We start from the raw sequence: 13,001 nt of genomic DNA on the forward strand, positions 1-13,001 counted from the left end.
CCATGTTGTGAGGTACGGTATCAAAGTTTGACGGCATATAGGGATGCATCGATACCTGTTTTTTTTAACCAACGAGCACGAGTACCAATAATTGTGCTCAGCTACTCGCTGATACCAGGTACCAATTATTATTATTATACAGTATTTATAATGCCTGTACAGTGCTATTTGAGCCCATACATAATGCGGTGCGACTCCTCTCCACATCACAAGCGGTTTCCTGTACCTCTCCTGTGTGAACCCAGGTTAAAGTCACTATGACAATTGCATCGCATTCCTGTTGAAGGCACATGCGATTCTTTGCAGTGTGATTTAAGCCTAGTCATTTTGTATGGGCTCAAATCGCACTGAAAAGGTATCAGTTTTAGGTATGCCAATATAACCTTTGATACTGTACCTTGCGACATGGCAAATAAATTGGCAACTTCAGTCACAGAGGCACCAGCTAAGACGGCAGCAACAATTTGCCCTCATTGAAGCTCATTAAGCTCTGACATGACTGTGTTATTAGCAGCGGATGCAGTGAATGACGAAAGTGAGGCTTCTAACCTGTTAGCTAGGTGTCTCATAACACAGCGTTCGCAAAAGATTGTCGCATCACTACTGATTTCAACGTGAAACATGTCACTTTCACAACTGCAAATCATGTAGCACTTCCATTTTTTGTCCAACCCCTGTTTGTAAATTTAATATATGCTTGTATGTATTGACAGTCAAAATGACTTACTGTTTAGTATATCCACCATTTCCTTGTACTTTGGCGTTGACACGAAAAGATTTTTCAGAAAATAAGATTTTACATATTTTTGTGGCGTTACATTGGAGCTGATACATGAAAACGAATAGGAATAACACTGGATTTGTTGCAAATAGCAACCTTTCCAGTTTCACTTCTTGGAAATATTATACACAAATTCATTTCGAAATGTAATTTACTTTTCAGGGCTTGTGCATTGTCTCAGTTTGGTTTGCAGTGACTTAAATGATCAGTCATGTAAAAACACTACTATGTGTAATTGTATTAGTTTTAAAGGTATAAGCATTAAAAACACAAAGCAGGCAGTTGATGTGCATTAGCCTTCATAAGTTTAGAAGCACACAGAAATGTTTGTTTTTAATAGCATTTTGTAGCTTTATACATCAAAATGGCATTAATTTGATCATAAATTCTAATCAATAGATTGACAATGTCACAACTTTCTTTTTTCATATAATTTTTCTGTAGATTTAAAGAAAACAGCTCTTTCTGGAGGTGCAGCTTGACTTCTAGGGCAGTTTTTTTTTTTTTACCTTACAATGAAGCTCTTCCTATGATAACTTGAACAAGTTGAGATCTGGCAATAGTATTGGGTAGCCCATCCAAGCTGCAGGCTGTTGCCTGCAGCACTGACTAAACGTCTAAAATCCGACAACGCACTTTAACAAAAGTCAATCAGTAGATCAACTTATGTTCAACCTCAGTGGCCATACATGGATCTAAATTTGGCTTGTCCCTGCTGAACTTTAGGGCTCCAGCTGGTGAACAAGAAGTGGGGGTAGCCTTTACAGAGAACTGTAATTTACACATTTTTAGAATTCAGTGATGTATGTACTCTTTAGTTTTCTAATGCAGACCAAAGGCTTACAATTGTTGTTTGTGAATTATTACTGAGTCGGTATTTGTTTTTCCACTATCGGCAAGCATTCTTATTTTTACTGAACATCATCTTTAACCACCTCCCATCTGACCAATGAAGACAAATGGCCAGACAAGAGCAGTGCCAATGGGGGTGGATATACAGGTCCATCTTCTTGCATTGGCTGCTTGTGCACATTCACAGGAGCGTGCAGCAATGCAATCTGTATCCACTATGTCCACCATACCACTGTTAACTGTAATTCTGTGGAAACAGTGGTCACATAGCATGCTGTTGCTCACTCCTGTGAGCGTGCACGAGCAGCCAATGCAGGGAGATGTACTGGTATGTCCATCTGCATTGGTGCTGCTTCTGTCTGGCTGTTTATCTACATTGGCTGGACGGAAGCGGCGCCAATGCAGCAGGAGATACCGGTATGTCTTTCTGCATTGGCTGCTTGTGCATGCTCACAGGAGCAGGCAGAGGCACGATCTGTGACCATTGTGTCCACCAGATCACAGTTACAGTAGTAAACAATAGCTGTCATTTATGTATGATCTCTGTGATTGGTCACAGCGATCACTTAGTATCAGGGCCAGTCACAGTGGCCTTGTACCATGTGATAGCTGTGATCAATCACTGTAGTAAACAAAGGCATCATGAAAAAAGCCTTTGAACGGTTTTACTGATTGATTACTTACAGTACAATCAGAATATATTTAAAAAAATCCCAATCACACCACCCAAACCCCTCCCCTATATCCCCTAAATATATTTGTGTGCCTTTTTGTTATTTATCTTTTAATGTTTTTTTACACACACGCGCACACACACACAGATTTATATAAAATGTGTGTGTGTGTGTATATATATGTGTAATATAAGTATTTGATCCCCTGCTGATCTTGAATATTTGCCCAGGCACAAAGAAATGATCAGTCTAAAAATTGAATGGTAGGTGTATTGTAACACTGAGAGACAGAATAGCAACAAAAAATTCAAAATAAATGCATGTCTAACAACAAATTATGCACTGATTTGCATGTTCATGAGGGAAATACGTATTTGATCCCCTATCATTCAGCAGGATTTCTGGCTAACAGGTATCTTTCATACAGGTAACCAGCTGAGATTAGAAGCAGTCTCTTAAAGGGAGTGCTGCTAATCTCATTTTGTTACCTGTATAAAAGACACCTGTCCACAGGAGCAATCAAACAATCAGATTCCAAACTCTCCACCATGGCAAAGACCAAAGAGCTGTCCAAGGATGTCAGGGACAAGATTGTAGACCTACACAAGGCTGGACTGGGCTACCAAACTATCGCCAAGCAGCTTGGTGAGAAGGTGACAACAGTTGGTGCAATCATTCGCAAATGGAAGAAACACAAAGCAGTCTCCCTTGGTCTGGTGCACCATGCAAGATCTCACCTCGTGGAGTGTGAGTGATCATGAGAACATTGAGGATTCATCCCAGAACTACACGTGAGGATCTTGTCAATGATCTCCAGGCAGCTGGGACCACAGTCACCAAGAAAACAATTGGTAACACAGTATGCCGACAAGGATTGAAATCCTGCAGTGCCCACAAGGTCCCTCTGCTCAAGAAAGCACATGTCCAGGCCCGTCTGAAGTTTGCCACTGAACAACTGAATGATACAGAGGGGGACTGGTTGAAAGTGTTGTGGTCAGGTGAGACCAAAATCAAGCTCTTTGGCCTAAACTCGCCGTGTTTGGAGGAGGAGGAATGCTGACTATGACCCCAAGAGCACCATCCCAACTGTCAAACATGGTGGTGGAAACATTCTGCTTTGGGGGTGTTTTTTTGCTAAGGGGACAGGACAACTGCACTGCATCAAAGGGACAATGGCTGGGGCAATCTACCGTCAAATCTTGAGTGAGAATCTTCTTCCCTCAGCCAGGGCATTGAAAATGGGTCGTGGATGGGTGTTCCAGCATGACAATGACCCAAAACACATGGCCAAGGCAACAAAGGAGTGGTTCAAGAAGAAGCAGATTAAGGTCCTGGAGTGGCCTAGTCAGTCTCCAGACCTTAATTTGATTGAAAATCTGTGGAGGGAGCTAAAAGTTCGAGTTGCCAAACGTCAGCCACCAAACCTTAATGACTTGGAGAGGATCTGCCAAGAGGAGTGGGCCAAAATCCCTCCTGAGATGTGTGCAAACCTGGTGGCCAACTACAGGAAACATCTGACCTCTGTGATTGCCAACAAATGATTTGCCATCAAATACTAAGTTATGTTTTGTGAAGGGGATCAAATACTTATTTCCCTCATGAACATGCATATTAGTGCATAATTTGTTAGACATGCATTTCTTTTGAATTTTTTGTTGTTATTCTGTCTCTGTGTTACAATACACCTACCATTCCATTTTAAACTGATCATTTCTTTGTGAGTGGGCAAACATTCAAAATCATATATATACAGTGAGGAACAAAAGTATTTGAACACCCTGCGATTTTTAAGTTCTCCCAGTTAGAAATCATGGAGGGGTCTGAAATTCACATTGCAGGTGCATTCCCACTCTGAGAGACAGAATTTAAAAAGAAAATTCAGGAAATCACATTGTATGATTTTTAAAGAATTTATTTGTCTTGCACTGCTGAACATAAGTATTTGATCACCTAAGAAACAGCAAGGATTCTGGCTCTCAAAGACCTGTTACTGTGCATTTAAAAAGTCCACCTCTACTCCACTCATTAATTTAACTTAGTAGCACCTGTCTGAGCTCTTTAAAGACACCTGTCCACCCCACAGTCAGTCAGACGCCAACTACTACCATGGGCAAGACCAAAGAGCTGTCAAAAGACACCAGAGACAAAATTGTGGACCTCCGCAAGGCAATTGCCAAGCAGCTTGGTGAAAATAGATCAACTGTTGGAGCAATTGTTAGAAAATGGAAGAGGCTAAAGATGACTGTCAGTCTCCCTCGGACTAGGGCTAGATCTCACCTCATGGGGTATCACTGATGATAAAAAAGGTGAGGAATCAGCCCAGAACTACAAGGGAGGAGCTGGTCAATGACATGAAGAGAGCTGGGACCACAGTTTCAAAGGTCACTGTCGGTAGAACACTACGCCGTCATGGTTTCAAATCATGCATTGCACGGAAGGTTCCCCTGCTCAAGTCATCACATGTCCAGGCCCGTCTGAAGTTTGCCAATGACCATCTGGATGATCCAGAGGAGGCATGGGAGAAAGTCATGTAGTCAGATGAGACCAAAGTAGAACTTTTTGGTCTAAACTTTACTCGTCGTGTTTGGAGGAAAAAGGATGAGTTGCATCCCAAGAACACCATCCCTACTGTGAAGCATGGGGGTGGTAACATCATGCTTTGGGGTGCTTTTCTGCAAAGGGGACAGGACGACTGCACTGTATTAAGGAGAGGATGAATGGGGCCACTTATTGTGAGATTTTGAGCAACAACGTCCTTCCCTCAGTCAGAGCATTGAAGATGGGTCATGGCTGGGTCTTCCAACATGACAACGACTCGAAGCACACAGCCAGGATAACCAAGGAGTGGCTCCGTAAGAAGCATATCAAGGTTATGGAGTGGCCTAGCCAGTCTGCAGACCTAAATCCAATAGAACATCTTTGGAGGGAGCTGAAACTCTGTGTTGCTCACCGACAGCCCCGAAACCTGACAGATCTGAAAAGATCTGTGTAGAGGAGTGGGCCAAAATCCCTGTTGCAGCGTGTGCAAACCTGGTCAAGAACTACAGGTAACGTTTGACCTCTGTAATTGCAAACAAAGGCTTATGTACCAAATATTAACACTGATTTTCTCAGTTGTTCAAATACTTATGTTCAGCAGTGCAAGACAAATAAATTCTTTAAAAATCATACAATGTGATTTCCTGAATTTTTAAATTCTGTCTCTGAGTGGGAATGCACCTACAATGTGAATTTCAGACCCCTCCATCATTCCTTACTTATCCCCCAAGAGGCTATTTCCTGGATCACCTAGAAGTATTAGTATCCACTTTTATTATGTGCATTTAGAAATGAATCCAGGCTTTTCTTAAAACAATCTCCTGAGCTGGCCAGAACCAGCTCTTGAGGGAGTCTATTCCACTTTTTCACAGTGAAGAAGCCTTTTCCATATTTTTGGATTAAATTTATTTTCTTCCAGACGTAAAAAGTGCCTCCTTGTCCTTTGTGATGACTTAAAAGTTAATAACTCTACACCAAGTTCACTGTATTGATCACCTTTGTATTTATACATGTTGATCATATCCTCCCTTAATCTCCTCTTCTCAAGAGAGAATAAATTCAGTTCCTCTAATATTTCCTCACAGCTGAGCTCCTCCATGCCTCTGATCAGTTTGGTTGCCCTTTTCTGCACTTTCTCCAGTTCCCTTGTGCCCAAAACTGAACTGCATTTTCCAGGTGAGGTCTTACTAATAATTTGTACAGAGGTAAAATTATATTTCTCTCTCTGCAGTCCAAAGTCCATAGTGTCACCATAAGGATAGCTCACATGTGCGATGTTCTCTGATGAGCGATCTGTGTTTGGATCGCTATTCAGAGAGCATTTGACAAGCAGTAAGAAGGTGGTATATTGCCTCCTTACTGTTTGCTTTAACCCCTTGGACCCTACACAAACACCACCGTTCATATGAAGCAAAAGCATTGCAGCCACGGCATATTTACCTCCCCCCCCCTTCTTACTCCAGATGCTTCCTCTGCAGCTAAAGAGGGTAGTGTTTAAGGGGCAGTAAAACCAGACCAGTGCAGCCAGCAACAGTGTTCCTAATCGCCACCACACCAGTGTAGTTTTGCCTCTCCTTGACACCTGTACTGACCTTGGCCTGGTAATTGACCACATTTATGCCTGCTGCCTGGACCGATCCTTTGTTTGCTGACCAAGTCTCTGCCTGCTGCTCAAACTAACTCATCTGCACATCTGACTGATTACATTTTTTCTTCTTTACCTCAGCCTCTTGTACTTCTTGGCCAGTGAACATGGCATTCCTGGACACAGCCATGTACCAGTAGGCTAGGCTTGCTTGTTTTATAGGAACAGGGACTGCTATAGGTGATGCTACACTATGCTATATTCCCTGTCCACTTGGGCAGAGGCAACCATTACAGTTACATTGCTTTTGATACAATCAGTTGATGTGTGTGATACACAAGATACAATGTCCTGTACATAATCAGTGCAAGTAGTGAAAATCTCTTACATATGGTATTGCCATACTCCAGAGGAGTAGCAAAATGTGTTTTTGGGTTGTAATTCTAAGTATGCCCATGCTGTGTGTGAAAACATTTCTTATTAAATTGACACCTTTTGTGTAAAAATAAATATTTTTATTTTCTTTGCATTTTCTAAAACCTTGGGGCAAAGAAACAAAGTCTTCAGAAGACTCACAATGCCTCTTAAAATACCTTTTGAGGCAGGGCTTGACAAAATTGCTTTTAATCTAGGAGCCAGCTAAAAGTTAGGACCCAGGTTTTTTTTCTTTTAGCGTAACGTGGGTTGTCATCGCTCCGGGGCAAAGCAACTTTTGAGCGACAAGCTTCACACGATGCACTTTGCCGTGAGACAATCATGGCAAAACTGCACAACGTTTTAGGTGCGATTGAAAATAATGGCAACTGAACTTGCATTTTCCGATCACAGGTATTCTGCAGCAATCCCAGTGAGATTCTGGATGCATTTTCAAACTCTCAGATTCGCATGACAGGATAGATATTGCGTTTCTATCTGAGGTGTGTTTTCTTTCTGAGGTGGTTCACACAGATGCGATCCACACACATTGTGTTTTGAGGGCCATTATGAAAGGGGTCCTCTGCAAGTGTGCATTCCAGACTCGCAAATGGTAGAATAGAGTGGTATGCAGAGATAAGTGTTCACATAGGATTTCTGTTGACAGGAGTTTTTGCATTGCAGTCAGTGGGATGCGATTTTACATTGACATCAATAGGAGGCAGTGTGCGAATCCAGGTGCCAGGATGCAATTTCTAGTCGCCATGGCGACCTGACACTTGAGATTTGTCGAGCCCTGCCTTGAGGTGTTTACCCTCCAAAATGTGGTCATTTGTGAGTGTTTCCATTGTCCTGATGCTCCAAGGCCTTGATCTAAGCAGTCAGGAGGCTAGATGCGTAAAATATACATTATTTATGCTCCTTGAAAACCCAAGGTGCTCCTTGTATTTTTGGCCCCTCTATGCATCTAGGCTGTGAAATGTCTTTTATGTGGTATATCCATACTCGAGAGGACTAGCAGAATGTGTTTTGAGGTGAAATTGTAAGTATGCCTGTGATGTGTGTGATAAATAGCTTGTTGAAATTACAGCTTTATTTCTTCATTTTCCAAAAAAAGTGACAAAATATTACAACTTCAAAAAACTCACAATGCCTCTTACTAAATACCTTGGACTGTCCACTTTCCAAATAGGGGTAATTCTGGGGGTATTTATACTATCCTGGCATTTTAGGGCCTCAAATGAAACAGGCAGTCAGTGTATCAGGACTGATCAGTTTTCAAAAATTATATACCATAATTTGTAAAATCTAGAATTTTCACGCTGACTGAATAAAATACACAGATTTTGGTTATTTTTTACCAAAGATGTGTAGCAGAATACATTTTGACCTACATTTATGAAGAAAAATTATTTATTTGCAAACTTTTATAGCAAAAACTAATATTTTTTTTTTTTCATTAAGTGTTCTTGCATGGCAAGACCACTTACTGTTATCTCACATGTATATTCCTATTATAGCCAAATTTACCACCCTAACTCCTCCCACAGTTTTTACACTACATAGACAGTAATATACCAAAACGTGCGGATTGTTCCTGATTGGTGTGCTATTACTTTGTAGAACGTTTCGTCAAATGGTTCACGAAATATCAGCGTTTTTGTGGTGAAATTGGTCCCATAGGAATGAATGGCGGAATGTTCAAAACTAGAGTGGGAGCTGACAAAAGCTAGAGTGTGAGCTGAAAAATCAGGACATGATTTCTAAACTGCCACCACTCCCTCATTTTCAAGCCCACCTACACAAATCTCACATCAAAACGTTCAGCTATCCCTGCTGCCACTAAAAACGGCTAAGCCATAGTCCTGATAGTTTTCACAATATGACCATTTGTTTGCAACTCATGCAGCCCATTGACATTCATTGAAACTCCACTATAGCCACCTCAAATTTGAAGGGCAATTTCTAAACTGCGACTGTGATTCAAGCCACCCCACCCAGTTACTCCACCCACTCCAGTTGTAGACTACTGGTGGAGGCAAGGACACTTCACACAATTTCCCCAGAAATTGTAGTTTTTCTAGTTTTATATAGCACCACCAAAAGAAAGTCCTGTCTGTCTCAAAAATTATATATATATTTTTTTTCAGTTGCAATCCTTTTAGTACAAAGTTTAAAAAAAATTAACAAGTTAACTGAATAGGTAATTAAACTCTTGTGGGAGGTGTGTCTGCAAATATTTGTTTTTTTACTAGTATAAATATACTGCAGAGGCAGATGGTAATTTTTCACAGGTCTCTTAGAGCTATACATTGACCAACATTGGTACAAAGGCCACATACTCCTAAAATATATTCAGCAAGTCTACATAACTGTTTGTCTATATGGGACATGTATAATTTTACAAACCGTTTACTTTTAAGAATATCTTATGGAAATAGGAAGTTTAATATAAGATGGACACTGATACACTGTGCTTTATGGGTTTGCTAAAGCGTGCACAGCAGAAGCTGTTTTCTTTCAGACTCCCTTTTATTGTAACGCTATAGGGGTTTCTGAATGGATCAAGCTGAAATTGGAAGGAGGTAGATGAGTAACCAACCAATTTTAGTTGTGTGTGTAAGTTGTAGCTTCAGCTACTGAGCTATGTAAACCGTCTTTCAAGCAAAGCAGGTTAGGGTACATGACTTGGTAAATATTAGTTGTAGTTAATAACTGAAGTTTTATTATACCCCATTTCAAAAGTGACTGCATATGTATTTGTACATAATGAATATGGCTCAGATCTTGATTTATACAATGTAGTGAAACCTTTTCTTTCTAGGTTGTATATAATGTGGGTCTCTGCATCTGTCTCTTTGACATAACTAAGCTGGAAGACTCCTATATTTTCCCTGGCGATGGAGCTTCTCACACCAAAGGTTAGTTCTTAGAATGATAATGGTATGTTCTTGCACTTAAGAAACCTAAAATGAAACCCTATAGGATTCTTTTCTGTTGCATGAGATTTATTCCACTGTTCTGTGTCCATATCGGTGCTTGACAAATATGGTAGATATGGGAATGACAAATCCATCCAAGCTGATTTTCCAGAACCTGCGGGAAGGATTGAAATTTGCTTGCATGTGGTTGTGGTATGCAAACAGAAACCAGTCAAACAAAAATACTAGGCAACAGATACCACTTTTCTCTCAACTCCTGATGGGCTAGCAATATAGCCCTGTTTTTTTTAATTCCTTTTAGAGCACACCAGGGAGATGGGGAGTGAAACTAAGAACAAAACAAACAATCTACTACAGGTAATGTTTGACATTGTACACTGAGAGGGCTTAGGCCAAGTAAGTAAAGCAAGGTAAAATAAGGGGACACAAAATTCTATTTTTAACATGACCCTGCTCTATGTCTAATGACCGTGCGGAAACTAGTCTTCCTAGCTTCCTAGTTTCCTAGCTTTTAGTTTTGTAGGAATCACAGATCCAGAAATACCCCAATCTCTCAAAACCTTGGTTTCTAAAGCCAGCAACCATGAAGCAGGATGGTAAGTCAGTCCTTCAGAAGATCAAATAATAAGGGAGAGGCCACAGAGTGCCTGACTGCTAGTAGTCTTACCAGGTCAGTGTATCTTATCTGCTTGGACTAGTTTGGAACAAGGAGGATCACTGGAATGCACTCCTGCAAATTGGGCAAGGAAGCTTGGGGGCATACATTAGGGTGTACTGATTCCACGGAACCACCGGAGTACGACTACTTCTATCTATATACCTATTAACAAACCTTTCCAGATTAATAACAAAAATGGAGTTAAAAAAGGTCCCCCCACGCAGTATTGTAAGATAATCTTAATATGCTCAATAAAATTCACTCGTTAACCACTTCAAGTCTGGACACTTTCACCCCCTTCCTGTCCAGGCCAATTTCCAGCTTTAAGTGCTATCACACTTTGAATGACAATTGCGCGGTCATGCAACACTGTACCCATATGAATTTTTTAGCATTTTTTTTTTTTAAAACCGACAAAGCTTTATTTTGGTGGTATTTATTCACCACTGGGATTTTTATTTTTTTTGCTATGTTAATGAAAAAGTCCAAACATTTTGAAAAAAAAGTGTTTCTTATAACATTTTGCAAATAAATAGAATTCATCATAAATCTTGGCCAAAATGTATTCCGTTATCTTTTTAGTAAAAAAAAAAATAACCCAAATTAGTTTATAACCAAAAATTATACATTTTAAACTTTTTTTTTTCTTTTTAAATTTTTCTTTTATTTTTTTATAATTATTATTATAATATATATATATATATATATATATATATATATATATATATAATTTTTTTTTTTTTACATACTGTCACCCTAGCAGTACAGTGTCACCATGGTGACAGTGTACTACTTGTTGGGGGTGATGAAGAATTTTTTTTTTTTTTTTACACTGATTGCTTTTATACCCATAAAGGCTGGAAAAGCAATCATTTCTTCTTCTCTCTGGCTGCATTCTTGCAGCCATTGAGAACTACTGTTTGAGCTGTGATTGGTCACAGCTTGTCACATGGTACAAGGCTGTTGTGAATAGCTTTGTACCATATGACCTCTGTGATCATTCACAGATTTCACACGTCGTAAGCAATGATGTCAAAAGTGACAGCTTGCTTACTACTCTGCATGTGATTACTGATTGGCTAATCCGTGATCACATGATCAGGACCTCCCACAGAGGTCCCGTCTGATGATCGGTGTTTCACTGTGTCCAAGGGAGCGCGCACAAGCAGGGGTCGGGGAGACTGCACTGTAATACAAGATTGGAGCGAATTTTTTTTTCTCTTTCTATGTAACTATGGAGAGGAATATATATTATCATCCTGGCTACCATTCTTATCATGGGTGATTATTGGAGGAACCTCCCGGTGTTAACAACTTGGAGTCTGTATAAAGTGGAAAAAAGGCTGTGTTCTGATAACCCTGATTTCTGGAATTTATGCAATAAGACTCATTAAAGGCTATGTTCTGGTGAGTTCAAAATACTGACCATGCTTCTTATGAAATTCCTTGGGGTGTCTACTTTCCAAAAAGTGGTCATTTGTGGGGGTTTGGTGCTATCCTGGCATTTCAGGGCCTCCGAAACTGTGATAGGTAGTCAGGAAGTGTATTGAGGAAATAAAGCCCTTTAAAAGCCTGATGGTGCTTATTGGATTTTGTGGTCCTGTACTTGGCTAGACTGCCAAAATGTCTCTCACATGTGGTACCCCCATACTCAAAAGAAATAGCAGAATGTATTTTGGGGAGTAATTCCATATATACCCATGGCATGTGTGAGCAATAAATCATTTAAGTGACAATTTTGTGTAAAAAAAAAAAAATAAAAAAATTTATTTTCCAAAAACTTGTGGTAAAAAAATAAATTCTTCTATTGATTCAACATGCCTCTCAGCAAATAGTTTGGGGTGTCTACTTTCCAAAAAGGGGTAGTTTTGGGGGTGGGGGCATTTTCTACCCGTCATAAGTTTATACCACACATCTTTTGAGACTATAGAGATGATTGGCACCATTCTGGTCTCCAATCAGCTCTATGGTCAGCTGGCAGAAACACCGGCTGCATTCTCAGGTTCCCCCAATGGCACGAGACTGCCTGAGAAGGCCGTGGAAGGCAGTGGGGAAGGGGGGCATCGTCTCCCGCTGCTTGTAAAAGCAATCCTGCAGCTAATTAGCCACTAGGATTGCTTTTACATGAAAGCCGATCGCCGGCTGAAAAAACAATACCAGTATGATGCCTGCAGCTGGAGGCATCATCCTGGTATAACCATTCAAAGTCCAGTGATGTACCAGTACGTCGCTGGTTCTTGTTGGGTATACAGTAATACCTCGGATTACGAATTTAATTCGTTCTGCAGGACATTTCGTATAGCGAAAAATTTGTAAACCGAAACGCCGTTTCCTATGGGAAACCAACTACTCCATTCCGAAGGTCAGAAACCGTAAACACTACTAAAATACCACATAAGTTATTTTTATTAACTCATGCGGTATTTTAGTAGTGACAACCATGTGTTAATTTTTCAGCTGTCACCGGGGTTCCCCACTGACAGCTGAATGTAAAAGAATTGCTGGCAATATGTCATTTTGCGCACCTGTGCCGCCCTGTAGCAGTATTTATGCTATA

The 13,001-nt window shown here is 40.4% G+C and overlaps 1 protein-coding gene across 2 annotated transcripts in view; it reads left to right on the forward strand.

Moving 5' to 3' along the window:
* POLR3H (RNA polymerase III subunit H) overlaps positions 1 to 13,001 on the forward strand; it is a 70,783-nt gene that overhangs the window by 32,924 nt on the left and 24,858 nt on the right. For both annotated transcript variants that reach the window (XM_089687723.1, XM_089687722.1), the window contains exon 3: positions 9,669 to 9,765. In XM_089687723.1, the coding sequence (XP_089543849.1) occupies positions 9,669 to 9,765 (97 nt within the window). The remainder of the gene's footprint in view (positions 1 to 9,668; positions 9,766 to 13,001) is intronic.

The sequence above is a fragment of the Staurois parvus genome, unplaced genomic scaffold (assembly GCF_062004578.1).
Source record: "Staurois parvus isolate SC_StPar_1 unplaced genomic scaffold, SC_StPar_1.0 ptg000436l, whole genome shotgun sequence".
Taxonomy (NCBI): domain Eukaryota; kingdom Metazoa; phylum Chordata; class Amphibia; order Anura; family Ranidae; genus Staurois; species Staurois parvus.